Source organism: Solanum verrucosum, unplaced genomic scaffold (assembly GCF_900185275.1).
Source record: "Solanum verrucosum unplaced genomic scaffold, falcon-dt-bn FXZP01000154.1, whole genome shotgun sequence".
Taxonomy (NCBI): domain Eukaryota; kingdom Viridiplantae; phylum Streptophyta; class Magnoliopsida; order Solanales; family Solanaceae; genus Solanum; species Solanum verrucosum.
In genome coordinates, this window is record NW_026020217.1 from 963,177 (window position 1) to 981,589 (window position 18,413).

The following is an 18,413-nucleotide window of genomic DNA, read 5'->3' on the forward strand; positions in this document are numbered from 1 at the left end:
ATTCAACTATGAATCTTTAAGAGGTATCTACATTTCCTGAACTTCTTGTTCAATGACAAAAATGGAATATCTAGGCTCCTCTTGACTTCTAAACAAGATGATTACATTCATTAAAAAACAAAGATTGGTCTAAAGCCTGGAACATATTGGTTGGTCATTCACTTGGAGACTTGGGATCTCTTCACGAAAAGGGAAGGTTGATTAAAGAGTTCTGATCTGAGTAGGCTCATAATACGGACTATCCTAACCCTGAGAACTGACCTGACCATCCTCGTTTGCAGTCGGTATCCCATAATCAGGAAAAAGCAGCTCTCCTGAAAGTACATGATCAATTTCAGATCATCAGATTCCACTTGGCGGTTGTAGGCTTCTATGGTAAGATAATTCCCAAATAGGAGTACCATAGGCTTGAAAGTGAAGTACTTATGTTGAATCCTAGCAACAATACTGTTAATCCTTAGGTATTATTTACAATAAGCTGAAGAAGATTGCACCGCATAGCAGGCCGTGTGAATCTCTAAAAAGACTAGCAATCAACACAGCTCTGTCAATAGAAGTACATCTTGCCCATGAGTTCCATTAGCTGTACAATCCACCTAACCTTACATTCTTTCTTTTTCCTTTTTTTGATGACCATGTTGTCTATGTCAGTTATACATACCTCAACTATTCCACAGAATACCAGCTACCTCCCACTAGCACTGATATCAGCAGCCCAAATAAGGCAGTTTTACCCACTTCAAACCAGCTGATTGGTGATCTACATTTTCTACCATATAAAGCTTCATAAGGTGCCATTTTAATGCTTGAATACTCAAACAGATGGAAATAAATCATCTAGTTTACTCTAGCAAAATTTATAGAGCAACTACTCCATTATCCTCTCAGTCTTAGTACAACAAGGTGAAATAACATCAACATGTATTGTCATCTCATATTCTCATAAGTCGTATGTCTTACAGGTTAAGTATGATTTGATATTAGCTCAAAAATAATTTCTTTACCTTGAAGCCCTTTGATACTAGCTCAAAAATAACTTCTTTGCCTTGAAGCCCTTCTTACCCCTGATTCTCTAGTTCATTCCCAGAGAAAGCCTTATGATGATCATACCTGTTGAGCAAAGGGTGAACAGTGGTACCTTCTAATTGATGTTAATGCAAATCATTCTATATAAAATTCTGCAAAAGATAAATAGCAAATCTGTAGCAGAATAGAGACAGTAAGTTTAAGATATTCCTCTTGTCAAGTTATCTTGCAATGAACCTTCCCAGCTAAATTGGTACTGTTACGGCAGGATTCTAGGGAAGAAAACGTTGAAAGAATATAAATCATTTATGCTTGAAACAAAATGACATTTCTTCCTATGGGGAAGAGAGATTACCAAATCAGCGACGAAGCAAGAAGCTGGGTGGGGGAGGCCCATACCAAACTACAAGAAACCTGTAATCAAGCATCATCTTCATTTACATCATATGATACATTGATACTGTTCAGAAAATGAGTGTAAGAAAATTTGAGATAGCTCCCGTCACTAGGATTCAAGATGGACATCTTATCATTCCTTAGATGCACAATTTCAAGAACAAAATTAAATGCTCCAACTCTTGTAACCACTCAATATCAATGTAGTGCATTATTATTAGTAAAAACTGTTCAACATCGAGACAATAACATCATCCACAAACATCTGATCAACATTTACAGACATCATGCACAACTCTCATAACCCATATAACAACTTTTTGTGTCATAGTTACATGTCTCCAAAATAGTCAACAAGAAGGTTTCAAATGTGCCATCAGTACTTACCAGAAAAGATAATTAACACAGGGTGAATTAGCTCTACAAGATTATGTGGCATGGGGCTGCCTTCTATATATTACACAAGCTAAAAGCCATGACAGAAAAAGCAGATTCTTCTACATCCCCTTTACGTAGGAGAATCCTAAAAATGTAATGTGAAAACTCATCAACGCTGCAAACTTCTTCCAAGTGGTATGCTGCAAGTACAAGTATTGAGGAACCCAAGTGTAGTAACATCTATCTTTTCAACAAAATCCAAATCAAGGACCAGCATCTTATTTGCTAAGACAGAAGCCTACATGAATTACATACTCAAATGGAAAAAAAAATCTTACGTACATGATCATTTTTTAGTGCTAGTATTACACACAGAAGAAAAACAAACAAGATAGGAAACTTATTTGAAAGAACAGCTAGAACTGAAAATCACCCAACCAATCTGCAATAAAAACTCAACATTTGCCTAAAGCCATATAGCTAATGTTACAAGTGAGGCAATCCCTCAAACAACGACCTTAAGTTACAAAATATCATCATAGGCAACAATTTCCCTACCCTTGTAAGGCTCAACCAGCCTTGTACTAACATGTGCACGAACATTACCGCCAGCATTATCATTATCCTCATCTCGGGGGTTCACAATTGCTGATCCCAGTCGATTACTTCTTCCGTGCCTACTTAGTGGCACTTCTGCTTTAACTAGCTTCGATGCAACCGTTGATGTGGATAGTTCATCCTTTCGCATCACACCTTCTTTCCACTGTGATGCATGGTCAGTTGCCCATATTACCTGAACCTGTCATCCCCAACAAAAGTAATGCCGCAATACATCAGCTCTCAATTTTACTTTAAAAAACCATACACAAATTATACATCTTGGATGGTAATTAACATGCTACAACGTGTTACTCTACCTTGATTGTCCAAAAATTATGTACATTGTCTGTGTATACATGCTACAACCTGTTATACTACACTGATTGTACAAAAACTATTTACATTGTCCATATATGTAATTTAAATCAATTGTACCAGCTAAAGTAACACCCACATACCAAAATTCTTGGCCGAGCTAAGACCAAGAATATAGCTAGCGTTTGGCCATAGATTTTGGGACTATCTGTTTGATCATGAAATTTGAATCTGACCTTCAACTATTTTCAGGTTCCCAAATTTTTGAGACTTCCACTCACAGAACTTCAATTTTTTTCCAAGAAAAATCATGTCCAAACACAACATCAAATTCCAAAAATCACAACTTTTTTTTGTGACCGTGATGTCCAGGCCAGCTGCTCGACATTTCATATGAGATATCTGCGAACTCCCACTAGCAACTTTCACACGGGATACCTGCCACCTCCCACTAGCAACTTTCACACAGGTTACCTGCCACCTCTCGCTAGCAACTTTCCCACAGGAGACCTGCCACCTCCTACTACCAGGTAACTCTGTCCACCAAAGCTACGACAGATGGAAACAATCCCCTAGTGTTTTTTTGTCTCAACTGAGATCTCACGGCTCTCAACTACTTTAATGACCACTAGGAACACCCTTGGGTGCCAAAAATCACAAGTTCAAAAACTCAATTTTGCAAACATCTAACAGACCCACAAATTCAAAAGGTACACAAAAAGTAGCAATCTTGACACAAATTTCTACAATTAGAAGATATTAGAAAAATAGAGAAGAAAGGGACATACAGGCTTGGAGTGGAGAGTTATGGGGAAAGATGAATCTTCGGCAGCTTCAACAGCAGATTGAGCAGAATCAGTGGAACGGAAAGTGATATGAGCGAGACCATTAGGGTCCATACGAGTTCGAGAGATGGATCCATAAATCTCAAAACGAGATTTAATGTCGAGCACAGAGCATTCAGAAGGAACCCCAATAACCACCACAGTAACCGGCTGTTGCTTGGTGGACGATGAGTTGTCTTCCGGCACCGGCAATGGATCGTCGGTGATTGGTGTTGGACGGCGGCGCTTGGGGAAGGAGTACGGGACGTGGCGATTGAAGTGGGTTCTGTCTCTCTTGCGGCCCATGATTTTGGGTTCTACTTGGCTTGGGAAAAGTTGGACAAGAGATTTGGACTATTTATTCTTTTCTTTTTTTTTTCACTTTTCCCGTTGGTAAATCACATAAAAGATAAAGGCTTAAGTCATCTGTAGCCACTTAAAGTTGTCCGCATATTTCACTTGAACAGAGACTTATATCTATTGGACACCTCTACTAGTTTAAATTGATACCGCTTGAACACTTTTTGCCTACATGACACTTTTAAGTGTGATTCACCATTGTTGAATGCGTGAAAACAGATAATTAGACAATTTCTAATTTTTTTTTTAAAAGTCTCTTTCTTCTTCCTTGGGTTGGTTATCATTACTTTCTCCAGCAGCCGTCATCGCCGCCATCATACACCTTTTTTCTTTCATTTTTTTCTCTAGCCACTTCACTTTCTTTACCATTGCGATCATTTTATTTTTTCAGATTTTTCATTATCGCCGCCTGCACATTCGTCTGTTCCTCCTCATTTAAGCAGCTACTATTATCTATGCCATTAATGTCGCTGCTTAGTCGTTGTTTTCTCTTCAGATCTAGAATAGCGTGGTCGTGTTTTCTTCTTCATATTTAGGATGACTTGGTCGTAATTTTTATTCTTTAAATCTAGGACTGAATTAATCTACAGAACATTATTTTACTCTCAAAAATTTATTTCTTTTTTTAAAATAATATTTTTGAATCTAAAACTTCCATGTTGATTTAAGTTAAAGAACAAGGAAAAAAGAAGAAGAGAAAAATGTTGTCGGTGGTAGTCGACGATTCGATGGGTAGCAGGGAAAGAATTTAAGTGGCTGAAATGTATAACAATGTTTATTTTTGAATCACAATAAGCAACATTGTTCAATCCAAAGAAGAAGAAGAAAATTAGAGAGCAAGAAATGATAGGGTGGATGGTTCCGATGAGCAGCAGCAGGGGAAGAGTGTTTGGTGGGTCGGTGGGTGAGTTGTATAAGGGTTCACATAATAATTATTTTTTAATTTTAAAATATCTTTTTTCTTTTCCTTATTTTTTTAATAATATTTTTGACCCACATGACATATGTCATAATTTAATTTGTTATTGTGCCATGTTATCGAGAGTGTATCTCACTCACTTAATATTTGGGGCTGATTATTAAAAAAATATCAAATAGGTATCAATCTGAAGTATTAGAGGTGTTCAATAGGTACAAGTCTCAATTGAGGTGTTCAAGTAAAAAATATGCGGACAACTTTAAGTGGCTGCAAATGACTTAAGCCAAAGATAAAAGATGTAAATTGTATTAAGCAAGCTTATCGGGTTCTTTTGAAATAAATTAAAAAGAAAATTATGTTAGAGACCTAAAGAATAATTAAATACTGTAATTAATTATTTTCATTTTGTGGAATATTTGATTATTTATAACAAAACTTGTGTATAACTAGAAAGATTGTTTTGAATAAAGATATATTATTTAGTAGCATTTGGGACTTGTTTTTTTTTTATTGAGATTAATATGTCTGAATTTTAATATACGTTTATATATTAAGAAAATTTAATTATTTGAATTTAAATATTAAGATTTGAATTTGACTAATTAAGACAATTTGTTTATTTCAACAATTAAAATGTTCTTGAGTTTTGGTTGGTGAAATTTTTTTAAATCAACAACAATTGTAGTTGAGTGATAAATACTTATTCATTTTTAATTAGACGTTTTGAATTTGAATTCTAGATATAAAATTGCCTCTTCTTTTTTAGGAGACTTTACCTTAAAGTGTTTTTTTTGGACACAAATTCAAATTTGATCAGATCACAATACAAATATATGTAAGCTAGATGATACTTATTTTTTTTATAATTGCCTCATTCAAGTATCAACAATCAAATACACATCCTCGTGAAATCATTCTTCTTATTCACAAATAAAATAGAAGTATCTCAAAGGAAGACACTCGTCTAATATAACCCTTTACTTAAAAGATCTTGTAATTGTTTCTTCAATTCCTTCAATTTTGTTGGCACCATCCAATATGAAGGAATTGTTGACCTTAGTCGATAAGCTGAATAAAAATGAGCTAAATATTTGATTCTAAATTAATATCTTATATTTTTATTGGGCGAATTATCAAGAAGATTCATATAAACTCTCTCCATCCATTTTAAAAGATATTAAGCGAGAAATCAATTTTTTTATTTTGAAATAATTAACTTAATTGGACGATTTTTTAAGATATTAACTCAAGAAATTTTGACCAATTAATGTACAAAGATTAAACACCTAGTTTACTCCTCCCTAATGGTATTTCCTATGCTTTCAAGGCCATATTAAAATGTACTTAAATCTTCAAAACCCTATCAAAATACCAAATCCAAAATCCAAAGTTCTCCTCCTTCTGTTCATTATTCACCATGAAAATGCACCTCAATAGTGTGCTGAGCTCAAACAAATGAGGTAAAATCTCTGTATTTTACACTTTACAGTACATTTTCCATCCCCCAATATGGCCACTTCTTTATCCCACTCTCCACAGCTATTGACTTTCTCTTATAGAAAGTCTAACCCATCTTTCTCATTCCCCAAGATTCACTCTTTCTTGCATCAAAATCGACAAATTCACTTAAAGACTCAATCTTTTCCAATATTACAAACTTTTAGCCATCTGGGTCGTGTTCAAAGGATAATTAGAGCTTCTTCTGATAGTTTTCTTGAAGTAATTGAAGAGGAAGAGGGTTTATTACTTACTGAGGAGAAACCATTGAAATTCCTGTTTTGGGTGTTGTTTTGGGCGTCTGTATCTGTTGGTTTGTTTGCAGTTTCTGGGGATGCAAAAGCTGCTGCTGACTCTATTCGGGCTTCGGGTTTTGGTGTAAAAGTTGCTAATGCTTTGAGGAGTTCAGGATGGCCTGATGAGGCTGTTGTGTTTGCTTTGGCTACACTTCCTGTTATTGAGCTTCGTGGGGCAATTCCTGTTGGTTATTGGTTGCAACTTAAGCCTACTGTGTTGACTGTTTTATCTGTTCTTGGGTAAGTTTCAGTTTCTCTTTAAATTCAGTAATTTGGATGAAAGATTGCACATTTGCTATACTGTCCTGATTTGAAGTCCTTGAATTGAATGTCTGTTTCGAGCCGAGGGTCTATTAGAAACCGTCTCTCTACCTCTAAGGTAGAGGTAAGGTCTGCGACACTTTACCCTCCACAGACTTCACTTTGTAGGAGTACACTGGGTATGCTGTAGTTGAATTGAATGTCTGTTTCGAGCTGAGGGTCTATAGGAAACTACTTTTCTATCTATGAGGTAGAGGTAGGTGGTAAGGTCTGTGTATACTCTACCTTTACCAGGCCTCACATTATAGGAGCACACTGGGTTTGTTGTTGTTGTTGAATTGAATGTCTGTTATCCTTAGAAGTATTTTTTTGGTACTGTTCTTGAGTTTGTATTATGTTGCTTGCAGTTAAGAGGAATGTTGTGGTGCTGTAACTTGAATGTTAGTTACTGGTATTTCAGATGTTTTATTGAAAATGTGTATACAAACAAGCATCCAGTTGTTAGTTACTGGTAGCTGGAGTATCAATTACTGTGAAACTGATGTCTATTGATGTCTTTTTTCCCGATGGTTTAGATTTCAGAAGCTATAGGGTCTGTGTAATCTTATATGAGAGTGAAAGGTAGTGTTTTGATGAGTAGCTAATTCTTGAAAAGAGATGTAACTTTAGTTCCTTGAGACTCGTTAGTCAATCCTGTTCTCTATAGGGACAGTTGACAATTGAATCCGATTTGACCATTGTCAGCTGATAATCAAGCTGGTGTTGCATTGGCGAGAACATAATTTTTTGGAAGTCTGATGTCTGTGAAAAACATGAAGGTGAAGAACATGTACCAATGACTGAGGGGTCGTTTGGTAGGATGTATTCGAGAAAACAATACATGTATTAGTTCTGGTATTATTTAATCCTTTGTTTGATAGGATTTCCAACCTATATAAAACTAATACTACATGTATTGGTTATACACCCTATCCACTTATCCAGTATTATACATATGGTGTATAATTAATAGATAGCAAATCATGATAGTAGGAATGCAAGGGTTACCAATTCATGGATAGGTATGTTAAAGACAAAACCACCTTTTGATACACCAAACCAAACAATCAATAAGAAATAATCTCAACATTACTAATATACTCTATTCAATACTGTTCTTATACACTCTACCAAACGACCCCCAAGTAACTATCAAACAATCTCTATAGCCACTGTTTTACATTTGTTAGACTTCGGAAGCTATAGTGACAATGTTAACCTTACATGAGTGGAAATGGTAGCACTTGGAGTGTGTCTTATTTTCTGTTTGCTAATGATCAAGAACTGGTGCTCCATATGTAGGAACATGGTTCCTGTCCCCTTCATTGTGCTCTACTTAAAGAAGTTAGCAATTTTCCTTGCTGGAACGAACAAGTCAGCATCGAAGCTTTTGGATTTGTTGTTTGAGAGGGCCAAAGACAAGGCAGGCCCTGTGAAAGAGTTTCAATGGCTTGGTTTAATGCTCTTTGTGGCAGTTCCGTTTCCTGGAACCGGAGCTTGGACCGGAGCCATCATAGCTTCTGTGCTCGACATGCCTTTCTGGTCCGCTGTTTCAGCAAACTTTGTTGGTGTTGTCTTGGCTGGCCTTCTAGTGAACTTGTTGGTGAATCTTGGACTCAAGTATGCCATCATAACCGGCATAATACTATTCATTATTTCGACGTTCATGTGGAGTATCCTTCGAAGTCTTAAAAGCTCTATGAGCTCATCAAGCTGATATCAAATACTGTTGAAGTTTTGAGGTTATTGGTATAACCCGTTATGTATAAAACAGAAATGGAGAAGAGAAAGAGAAGTCCTTTTTCTTTCTTTAATCGATCAGTAATTTATTTTTTTTGTTTGCATGACCATGGTGTCTGGCCAGCTTTCGCGTATCTCGACTAATTCCACGGGGTACCTCCCACCAGCAATATGTACCAGGTAACTCTGTCCACCAAGGCTTAGGACAGATCAGTACTATAACTTTTTCTTCACACATTGTTACTGTTTGTACTGGGATCCATCGTATCATCTCTTCAATCAAGAATGGCTCAACAAGACAAATTCAGCTGTCTAACACAATTCTTTTGGTTTTGTTTTTTCCTCTTTACTTTCTATATGCAGTAAGAGTGATGTACTCACTACACAAAAAACAATCTTTTGGCAGCCATTAATTAACGGCAATACCTTAATTGCCACTAAATATGTTTTTTTAGAGGCAATTACTAGTGACAACTACATTTTAGCACTTTTTGTAAATGTCCCTAAAGCCTATAGTAGCATAATGAATGCCGATAAAAGCTTTATCACTCTTTCTTAATATGTATATTTATTATTGTTAGAAGTTATTTTTGTGGTAGTGACTTTGGATCAACCAAATTCTAAAACTATCTGAACCAACTGGCACATCAATAACATGTCCTTGCCAGTAAATTTGATCTGTTTCATGTAAGCGTGGCAAGGCCCATAGTAACAACAACGAACGTGCTAAACTATTAGTTCGATAAAACCTGTGGATGGTATGTCACACAACCCACTGTATGTATGTTCTTTATATGTATCATCAGTATAAACTAAATCAAGGACCTTATACCAGCCACCTTGTGCTTCTAGTTTTGTGTGTGTTGAGTGTTGAGACCTACATATTGCTCGGACTTTTCAAAATTGTTGTCGCAAAACTTCTTGTAGTAACATATGTGAGTCTGAATAAACACATGCGTCCAATGTCCATCCAATTTTATTAGACGAGTCAAGATATCGATTAGACACCTTGCAATAGCTCATTTAGTCAAGAAAATAAAAGGGAACTTTAGAACCAAAATGATAAAAAGCAGGATAATATTGAACTCTTTTTTTTTAGTCTATTTAAAAATATATATGATCTTTTTATGACGGAAGGATAAACATTGAAATTTTGTGGGACTCTACAAGACGTGTTCAATTCGAGTTGGGAGTCCATAAGGTGTGTTCAATTCCAATTAGAAGTCTTGGAGGCTACTCAATCATATACCCTAGTTCAGTATCCTTATATAAAGGGTACTATATTCCTTTGAGAAGACATCTCGAAAATTCCATAAAGAGATCGAGATTTCGAATATTTCATAAACTCTTGGGTATTTTTAAAGATCAAGATCTCAAATATTTCACAAAGTCATGGAATCTTCATAAATAGATTAAATCCAAATCATCTTAATTCGAGAAATACGCCACTAACGGCCCTCGAATTATGTAGATCAAGTCCAAATCATCATAGTTTGAGAAATACGTCACTAACGTCCCTCAAATTATGTAGATCAAGTCCAAAGTATCCTAAATTGAGAAATATGCCACAAACGGCCCTCAAATCATGGATATATATCTTATGAGAAAAGAATCAAGGGATCAACATAATTGTACCCACAATATTCATCAATAAAATTCACGTTTCTTCATATTTTATTGTGATTGTAATTTATTTTCTGTCAGCTTTAAAATTTATTGCAAACAGGAAGATAATTTGCTTTTAAAATTTTCTTTTTATTCTTATAAAGTGATTTATAATCACACAACTAATCAAGAAATACCTTAAATCACAAATTTTAGAACTCCTTGAAGGCGTTTGGTTATGAATTTGTTTTTACATTACTCCAGAAGATACATTCGATCGTAAGATTCCTAAAAAATCCAAAATTCAACAATCATTTTTTACAGAAATTTAAAAACATCTAAAAAAATAGTTTCACTTTATATAACTCACCAAAATTCGACAATCAATTTCAATTAGCATTCATGACCGAACACAACTCTAATTTTTCACTTTATAAACAAAAGGACAGCTCATGAACACACGAAATGACAAAATACAGTTGGGTTGTTTGGTAGGACAAACTAAGGTATTCATATACTAATTTTCGTATAACTTGTACGATATTTAATAAATAGATTAAAAAAAAAAAAAGTTATTTGTGTATAAAATTACTACGGTATTTGGTTGACACTTTAAAAATCAGCTACCAAACGACCCTTGTGAATAGAATGTTCTCTTTCTTTGTGACACGCGGTACACACACAGGTAGTGGTGTCCCTAGAGATGGCAATGGGGCAGTGCAGGGTGGGTTGAACATAATCCGCAAAAATTTTAACCCGTCCCACATAATTTTTTTAATATTTTCCTTTTCTAGTTAAGTTTAATACTAAAAATAAAATTCATAAAAATAAATTCATTTTCTCATTAAGTTGTATTAATTTAATAGATGATGACTTAAAATTTTATTTTTTTAGAGGTCAATTGAGAAAACCATGTAAGAAGTTGTATTAATTTTGATTGAACCATCTGTCACTCTTATAACATTTAAAAGGTTTAAATTAAATTTGAACTCGCATAGACCAACAATCTGCCCCGTCCTGCATTAGTTTTTAAAAAAATCACTTCAACTCGCCCGCACAACCTTAAAACCTCCCCACCCCTCATAGCTTTAAACTCATCCCGCATCCGTTCCGCCCCATTGTCAATCCCTAGGTGTCCCATGAGACCGACCTTACACGTGTGATAAAAATAGGCCCCTTCCACTTTTGGACACTTTCACGTCTTGTCAAAACCAATGCCCAAATTTTTAATCAATAATGGGCCCCCAACTTACAGTAATATCTACATTCTTATCCGCATCGCCTTGTAAAAGAATAACTGAAAGCGACTTTTGGGCTCCATAGGCCCACTAACTCCATGTGTTGCCCGCCACGTTGCTCGGCCCATCAACATCAACTCTGGCATCTTATTGTAGGGCCCATTGGGCTTTCATTTGTTTAAGTGGCATTTGTTTGACGACAAATTGGTACTGGACACGTGTAAGATCCTGTTACCGACCTTGTTTCTGACTTGTCGATATTTCATTTGTTTTCCAAAGTATATGATATTTTGGTTCTTAAGGTTCTATTGTAGTGAAAGTTAAACAATATAAAAAGAGAAAATGGTTTGATATATCCTTAACTTTGTCATATAGAGCTAATATATCTGTCATTCAAAAAGTGCTTTATATATACCCCTAATGTTACACAAATAACTCACATATACCTTTTTTCTCTAACATAAGTAATTATTATCTCAAAAAATCAATTTTTTTTTTATTGAAAAGGGTTGAAATCATGAAGAAAGCTGACTATTGAGATCATTAATGATTGTTAGTTGAGTGACATATGAGAAATTAACTGTAGAAATAATTCATTCAGAACCTGTTAATCTGTCTTTTCTAAAATTCAGAACTCATAAACTCAAATTTGCAGAGACATGAGGCCGTCGATTATGCTATTTGGTTAATAGGTCCATTGAGATCGCATATGTGATCTATTTAGCCTTTTAAAGTTATCATTTATGATGCAGTCCTTTTTCAGACTCTACCATCATGAAGTACACTTATGCTGCCTCACGCAACTGTATATATTCATTCAATCGAGTAAAGAGAGCAATTGAATCACTCGTCTTCGTGAGATCACACGTGTTCTATTTAAATTTCTCAAGATATCATTTAGGATGCGGTCCTTTTCCAAACCTTACTAATATTGGTTTCAATTTCACTCTTAATTCCACATGGTCTAGAAGTTCTTTGAACATGAAGACAAAAGGGACATTTCATGGTTCTTTAAGTCACGCAAGCTCATTAAGGCGGCTCTTCTTAAATAAAGAAATTACTACAAAGTTGTTCCTCATCCACAAAACTTGCATCAACAAAGAAAGATAACTTGTTGATTTGAAGTAAGCAAATGCAATTAAAAGATATCTTAATTTGCTCAATCAATTAACTTAAGAGACACATATTTGAATACCAACAATGACTTGTCATAAAAGTATAGATATGATATATGCCTAATGCAAGTGGGTACCATGAGTTGCAAGTATCATCAATTGAGGGCTTTCTCTAACCCCCCCCCCCCCCCCCCCCCCCCCCCCCCCCCCCCCATCCACTTTATTATAAGCTAATATTATCGAGGTCACACCATTTCAAGTCATAGTGTCTTTAATGTTTCACTCTTTTACCTTTTTGGGGAGGTAAAATTTTGACCAAGAAAATTCATATTTTAAAAATATATACACAAAAACTTAAGGCATAATACATAAATATGTCTTTTAACTTGGCTTCAGCTAACATCTATGTCCTCCAACTTTAGGTGTGCACAAGTTGACACTTCAACTTGTATTAAATTGAACAAGTAGACACACGTGTTCTATGCGATATAATACGCGTAGGACGCCATGTAGAACACAAAATTATCATGTACGATGAACATATCTATTTTATTTTGATCCTCTAAAATTTAATCCAACCCATATATTTTTAACCATTCAAATTCAGTTCAGTCCGTTCATTTAAACTAAAAATTAACAAATAGGTTGACGGACTTGAGAATATAAATATTTCATTAGATTTGTTCCTTCAAAGCTACGTGCTTTCTATCCTTTTAAAAAAAAAGATTAAAATAAACACCATGATTAAATTTTAGCAATTAAAATATGTTTTCAGAATTAAAAAAATATGAAAAAGTCATTGTACAAATTACACATGTTAACATGTAACAAGAAATACATCATCAAAGATATTCATGTTAAAAAAAATCGTTGATTCCTTTAATTAAAAAAATATTTAAAGTTATGGGGTGTGTCACAACGTCCATTTTATAAAGTTAATTAAAGTAAAAGAAATTGTCAACATCTGAGCTAAAAAGTCATTGCCTATATTAAAATACACTTTTGAATCCAATCATCCACAAAATTTGACTTTAAGAGGGTATTGCCTGCCTTTTACTTTTCCCAAGCTAAAAATTTTGATATAAAAATAATAATTTCGTGATAAAATTTAATTTTTTTTTTATTGAGTTTGAAAGGTTAGCTAATTTTGAAATTATTTTATTTTATTATTTGTACTAAAATAATAAAATTATTTTAAAGAAAAATCATGAAAGGTTAGCTTTTTCTGTTAAGTGTTAACTTCTTTTTGGTGTTTTCCGTTTCTAGAAATTAAATAATATATACATGCTTGGAAGGTTTATGAAGAAAATGAAAAATTAATCTTTTCTGTTTCATTGTATATGTATATAATTTTTGTTTTAGTTTATTTAAGTCTGCCGTCTTTTTGTAATTGAAAATTTGTGATTATGTATAGTCCAGCGTTAAAACGTTAATTTTATCTTATAATTTCAAATTACAGAATAAAAATTACATATACAAACGCCTACTAAATATTTTCAAAACCAGAAACACACAACCATTAAGTGGTGTGGACTAATTTCAAAATAGGGTGCAACAACACCATATGACCAATCGGCTAGGACTTTAGATTGTATGTGCCTCCTAAATATCATGATATATTTAAAATCTTGAGTTATAATAGTAAGTATATTTAGTTTGTTTCAGTTTTGGTTTTTTCTCTCTTTAACTTTGCTTTGTGATAGATACTTTTACCACCACAGAAATGTCTTAGACATATTTAAAAGATATAATAAATAAACGTGTTTTACAATTTGATCTTAAGTGAAATGTATGTTTTTCAATTTTGAGACAGTTAAATTAGTATAAAGTTGAACAATTAGATACACACGTTTTATATGACAGAATACAAATAGCTCGATTGTATCTTACGCGAATTGCCATGTAGGAGTGCGTACCTGCTTGTTCAACATTATATAAATTTAAGTGTCTACTTGTGCACATTCAAAGTTGAAGGACATGAATACCATATGAGACCAAATTAAATAGGCATAATACATAAATATGTCATTTAATTTGGCTTCAACTGACATCTATACCCTCAACTTTGAGTGTAAACAAGTATATACTGAAACTTGTACAAAATTGAACAAGTAGACATACACGTCGTACGTGACATTATACATGTAGGACGCCACATAGGACACAAAATTGTCATGTAAGACACCACATAAGACACAAAATTGTCAGTAGGACGCCACATAGGACGAATGTGTCAATTTATTCAATTTTATACAAGTTTAATTGCATACTTGCACACACTCAAAGTTAGAAGGTGCAGATGACAACTGAAGTCCAGTTAAAAGGCATGTTTATGCGCTATCCAATTAAATAATATGCCTATTCAAACCACAAGTTTTAATGACACTTTTAATACATTATCCAAAAATCTTTTTCTAATTTCTTTTTAATCCCTAGTCAAACAAGATCATATAAAATGAACTCGAAGGAATATTTATTAGACTAAAAGCAAAAAATGTCTTAAATACTATACTTATTTTTTATACATGACCAATACCTAATAATCCAATGGTTTTTCCCATTGTAGAAGGGGTTTATTTTTAGACCATAGTTTCCCATTCAAAACCCCTTTCTTTCCCACTAGAAGGAAAATGCACATGCTTTTGTTTACTTTTGTTCATATACTAGAAAATGACTTGTCATGATATAACCTTTTCTAAATAAGGCCAAAGGATTCTAACTTTAATTTTTTTTTAAAAACAAACTAAATCACTTGCAGTACCTATGCTTAATTCATCATAATTAACTGAAAAGAAGAAGAAGAAGAAAAAAAGGCAATAGTACCATTTGTTTTTTAGCTAAAGTAAAAAAAAAAGGCCAATCACAACTTTTTTTGGAACAAAGCTAATAAAGAGTCAAAAGATACCTCATATAGTCAAACTAGTAGTACTTAGTAATCCTATGTACAACATATTATTGTTCAAAGAAATTTAGCAAATGCCTTGGACCTCTAAATTCGTACGAGGGTCTATCGGAAATAGTCTCTCTACCTGTACCACAAGATAGAGATAAGACTGTGTACGTGTATGTGTACACACAATTGTCTTCAGACTCTATTTGTGAAATTATACTGATTGCTTTGGAACGCTAAAGTAGGATTGAGCCAATCTTGAAACCTAATAACTCAATATTGCCAGAACCAACAAGGCTGATCTTCAATTTGGAAACTCAAATTGCATGAATTAGCTTGAATTTGATCTCCAATTTCTGGGAAACATAAAAAGCTCTTGCTTAGATTGTCATCTTCATCTTGAGAAAAATCAGATGGCTCTTGTTCAAATACATTTGATGAATGATTCCCATCTGTATAATGTGGGCTATCTGAATCAATAACATCACTTTTTGCTGAAGTTGCATCTTCTTGTTTGCACATTAACTTTGGCATACTTGGTACATCTGAGGTAACAACTATTGGAGTTGTTGTCTTTTGAGCCTCTTGTGTATCTATTGGACTAATTGGTACACTTTGTTCTGAGTTTTCCTTCCCTTTCTCCTTCCTATGCAATTTTTGTGTAAGCAAATGGACCTATTCAACAAAATCAAAGAATATATTAGAAATCCCGCTAAGAAAATGGACGTTATGTGTAACTCAACTCAACCCCAGAAGCTATCTCTAGAGGTGAAGATTGTTGAAAGACCAGTAGGGAGACAACAAGCTATTCGCTTAACTTATAACACTCTAACACACCTACGGATAAACCAAGAATACGGATGAGTCTGACTCTAATACCATGTTAAGAAAATAAAGGTGAGCCCTAACTTACTCTCAGAACTAGCCTCTCGGACGAGGATTGTTCAAAGATCATTAAGGAGACAACAAGACAACAATCTATTTCCTCAACTTTTAACACCCCGACACAACTAGGTTGGACAAATCAAGAATACGGATGAGTCTGACTCTAATACCAAATGAAGTTCAAGACCATGTAAGGGACAACAACTCATTTCTTCAAGGCTACATAACAAACCCCTTGGAAGTTCTAATGCTAATGAAGAATGCTGGTTTTACAAGAAGTATGATCAAGATACCTCATTTCTCAAATCCTCATTCTCTTTGAAAAGGGTGTCATAATCAGCTTTAAGTTTATCAAAGCTAGCTTTCAAAACATCATAGTCCTTCTCAAGTACTTTAGTCTTGTATCGAGCACGCCTATTTTGAAACCAAATAGCAATTTGCCTAGGCTGCAAGCCAAGTTCATTAGCCAATTGAACTTTCCTCTCTGGTTCAAGCTTGTTGTCTACCTCAAAACTCTTCTCAAGAAACTGCACTTGATTAGGCAAAAGTCTTCTCTTCTTTTCTGGCTGATGATAACAACTATCATAATCATCATTGCTAGTTTCTTCTTTGTCAATTGCTGGGAAAAATGGCCTCTCTTTAGTGACTTCTCCTCGACCAACATCTTCGAAATTAACCATTGATGCAGAGCCTAAAACAGAGCAAATCAAGAAAAGAACAAGGTCACGAATGTATCAAAATCTTGAATACACTAAGTTTCTTCACTTCAATTCAAGTAAACTAAACCATGTAGCGTTCATTTATCATATGATCCCTCAACTAATAGTTATTTACTCAGAACGTAACCTTTCTTCTTGATTCCAATTTTTTCAACAAAAGAAGTGACTTTCTGAGATAATAAATACTAGTTGAGCGACCATACGAGAAATCAACTAGCCAAATCAAAGTTTTTATACTTCTAAAGCTAAAAAAGACTCAAACTTTGACCAAAAATTGAACAAAACAAGTGTCCAAATTCTACTCATTCAATTGAGCAAAATCTGATCTTTTCAAGGAAAAGTTAGAGAGTTAAATAATGTTAGTAACAAACCATACACTTGTCATAAAAAATTCAACCTTTGAGCTAAAATAAACTAAAAGGCGAAGTACTATAACCTTGATATAACATTAAAGTTCAAAGACTCTATATTTGTATTAAAAATCCACTTAGTAAAAAAGGGTTGTGGTCGAAAAATCATAAATTTAAAATCTTGAATCCGCCATGGATAAAATTACATGAAAAAGAACATATTTTTAGCAGGATGGAGAAGAATTATTTACCATGAAAAGAGGGGGAAGAATTGGACATCCAGAGACAATGAGAAAGTTTTTCATTTGGAACCAAAACAGTATTAGAACTTTCATTAATAACCCTTCCAACTTCCATATCTTTTTTACTTTCAACCCTGAAGTTTTCTAGGGTGCAAGAATTGTGAAAAAAACTATATGGGGTTTGTTTAAGCAGTGAGAAATGGGGTTTCTTGATTGAATCTTGAAATTTGAAAAAAGGTTATGTCATAAGCAAAGGAACAATGAAGAAGGGTCAGTGCCATTTGAGTGAAGAAAATAAGTATAAGTAGATGAAAGAGGAAATAAGTGAAAGAGAAAAAGAGATTCTTCCTTGGGAAGAGGAGATTGATGGGGTTTATAAGCAAGCTAGTTGAAAGTGGTAAGAAGAGCTTTCTTCTTGCAATGGAAGATGGGCTCATTTTAAATTTCCTATTTTGCCCTTGGAGTTTTTTTTTTTTTTTTTTGGTTTCCCACCAGAGTCTTGTACTCGTATTTTTATTTTTATTTTGGGCTTTTAGTATAGTGATCGATATTTACATGTTACGATCTAAACTCATCGGGACGTGCAAATACTTACTCAAATACCTAGGTAGGAGAATCCTTATCAAACCAACTTTAAAAATGGGCAACAGGGAAATAAATAAAACATAAGGAAACTCCTTTACTAATATACCATGTGTATGTTCAGTTTTAGACAATT

At 34.2% G+C, this 18,413-nt stretch overlaps 3 protein-coding genes across 5 annotated transcripts; 1 reads left to right on the forward strand and 2 right to left on the reverse strand.

The window, feature by feature from the left end:
* Positions 1 to 2,057: 2,057 nt before the first annotated feature.
* On the reverse strand, positions 2,058 to 3,906 carry LOC125830837 (uncharacterized protein At1g27050). The gene is made up of 2 exons (XM_049510015.1): positions 3,504 to 3,906; positions 2,058 to 2,599 (listed from the first exon to the last, which is right to left on the reverse strand). Exons 1-2 carry the CDS (start codon positions 3,843 to 3,845, stop codon positions 2,324 to 2,326), a joined length of 618 nt encoding a protein of 205 aa, XP_049365972.1. The 5' UTR covers positions 3,846 to 3,906; the 3' UTR covers positions 2,058 to 2,323.
* Positions 3,907 to 6,123: 2,217 nt separating this feature from the next.
* On the forward strand, positions 6,124 to 8,972 carry LOC125830819 (uncharacterized). The gene is made up of 2 exons (XM_049509994.1): positions 6,124 to 6,851; positions 8,214 to 8,972. The coding sequence occupies exons 1-2, from the start codon at positions 6,328 to 6,330 to the stop codon at positions 8,626 to 8,628; spliced, it is 939 nt and encodes a 312-aa protein (XP_049365951.1). The 5' UTR covers positions 6,124 to 6,327; the 3' UTR covers positions 8,629 to 8,972.
* A 6,525-nt stretch (positions 8,973 to 15,497) lies between these two features.
* On the reverse strand, positions 15,498 to 18,045 carry LOC125830815 (homeobox-leucine zipper protein HAT5). Of its 3 annotated transcripts, none has more exons than XM_049509990.1 (4): positions 17,783 to 17,972; positions 17,705 to 17,752; positions 16,678 to 17,075; positions 15,498 to 16,174 (listed from the first exon to the last, which is right to left on the reverse strand). In XM_049509990.1, the coding sequence occupies exons 1-4, from the start codon at positions 17,808 to 17,810 to the stop codon at positions 15,773 to 15,775; spliced, it is 876 nt and encodes a 291-aa protein (XP_049365947.1). In that variant the 5' UTR covers positions 17,811 to 17,972; the 3' UTR covers positions 15,498 to 15,772. The 3 variants fall into 3 exon arrangements, with proteins under 3 accessions (XP_049365947.1, XP_049365948.1, XP_049365946.1); XM_049509991.1 differs by having other exon boundaries at positions 16,678 to 16,990; positions 17,021 to 17,075; positions 17,705 to 17,972; XM_049509989.1 differs by having other exon boundaries at positions 17,705 to 18,045.
* Positions 18,046 to 18,413: the final 368 nt, after the last annotated feature.